Genomic DNA, 1,393 nt, shown 5'->3' on the forward strand with positions numbered 1-1,393 from the left:
ATGTACAGTTTGATTGTCAGAAAAATGTATTCTAGGTTAGCTGCGGTACCTGGTGACTCGTGTTTAATCAGATGGAGTCACGGGTGTGTTTGTTTACTGCCTGTGATGGTCCATAAAACAAACGCACTTCCTTGCTGTGTAACTGCAAACTGTGGCTGTTGTGTTGATGAGCTCTGCAGCAAGAAGTTGTCAAAAAGGTGTCTGGTGGCTCTCCGGTTTAGCTAGCTAGTGGAGGCTCACGCTAACACTAAACTAGGATTGTTAAACGCTAACACAACCTGGGAGCCGAGTGTCTTGTCAGTAAAGAGCAGCTGTAGCTGCTAATATTTACTCTGATTACTTGCCTCCAACAACATTCCAACTAAAGTGATAAAGTGACTCAGTGGCACTCTGCTCCAAGTATAAATACAGTTTAGAGGTGGCAGTAAATACTGACAGACTCCTTGGACTGATAAAGTTGCTGCGACAGTACTTGTGGACATCTGCTCCAGCTGAGCAGCTGTTTCCAGCAGCTGGACTAACACGTCGCTATATCATGTGGATCTACTGTGAGGATTATTTTTGATATAAAACCATTATGACTCAAGTCTGCTGTGAAGACATTAATAACTGCTGTTTACTTTATCTGTTGTTTAAATTCCTGATGTAACTGAGTCGATTTTGCAGCAAACATTAAATATCAGAGTTGGAAAACCATTTAATCAGCAGATGAAAAACACCAGTTGTATTTTATTCATTCCATCAAATGATAAATAGTTTTAGTGGCCAACTATCAGTTAAGGAAATGTTTTAAACTTTGCATTTCCAATCATTCTGCTCTTCGTCCCCCTCAGGCCTGTCACGGATGTCAGAAGGTGTTTGAGGAGGCAGAGAGGAAGCATCACTGCCGATCATGTGGCGAAGGGTTCTGCCATCCCTGCTCCAGCCACAGGATGCCGGTGCCCGAGCGGGGCTGGGGCAGCGGTCCTGTCAGGGTGTGTAAGGCCTGCTACCGCCAGGGAGGGCCTGCCGACACCAACAGCCAGGGTGAGACGTATGCAGCCTGTCGGGGGATAAACAGTAACGAACTGGCAAAAGTCCTTAACTGCCTTGTTCTTGGCTTTTAATTTTCTAGCATTTCGTTGCTCAAGTTTAGAGCTTAACTACAGTTTAAACCACATTTCCAATTTTCTTTCTTTCTTTTAATCACTGATACACAGCATTAAGGAGGCGAGAAATTATACAGTCACATCTTTGTGTATTTAACCCTCTGAGACCCAAGACCCCCTGGTGTCATTCAAAGATGTGTTTTCTTTGAATAAATCACCCAAACGCTACCATTTGTCATAACAAGAAACTGTAGAAACAAAAAAAATCATTAGATATTCAACTAACTTACTGTTCTGTCATGGAT

General features: G+C 43.0%; 1 protein-coding gene across 1 annotated transcript in view; it reads left to right on the top strand.

The window, feature by feature from the left end:
• The window catches only part of LOC103369702 (zinc finger FYVE domain-containing protein 1), a 20,080-nt gene that overhangs the window by 13,915 nt on the left and 4,772 nt on the right, over window positions 1-1,393 (top strand). The window contains exon 10 of the mRNA XM_008298480.1: window positions 834-1,104. Within this exon, the coding sequence (XP_008296702.1) occupies window positions 834-1,104 (271 nt within the window). The remainder of the gene's footprint in view (window positions 1-833; window positions 1,105-1,393) is intronic.

The sequence above is a fragment of the Stegastes partitus genome, unplaced genomic scaffold, assembly GCF_000690725.1.
Source record: "Stegastes partitus isolate 25-593 unplaced genomic scaffold, Stegastes_partitus-1.0.2 Scaffold1319, whole genome shotgun sequence".
Taxonomy (NCBI): Eukaryota; Metazoa; Chordata; class Actinopteri; family Pomacentridae; genus Stegastes; species Stegastes partitus.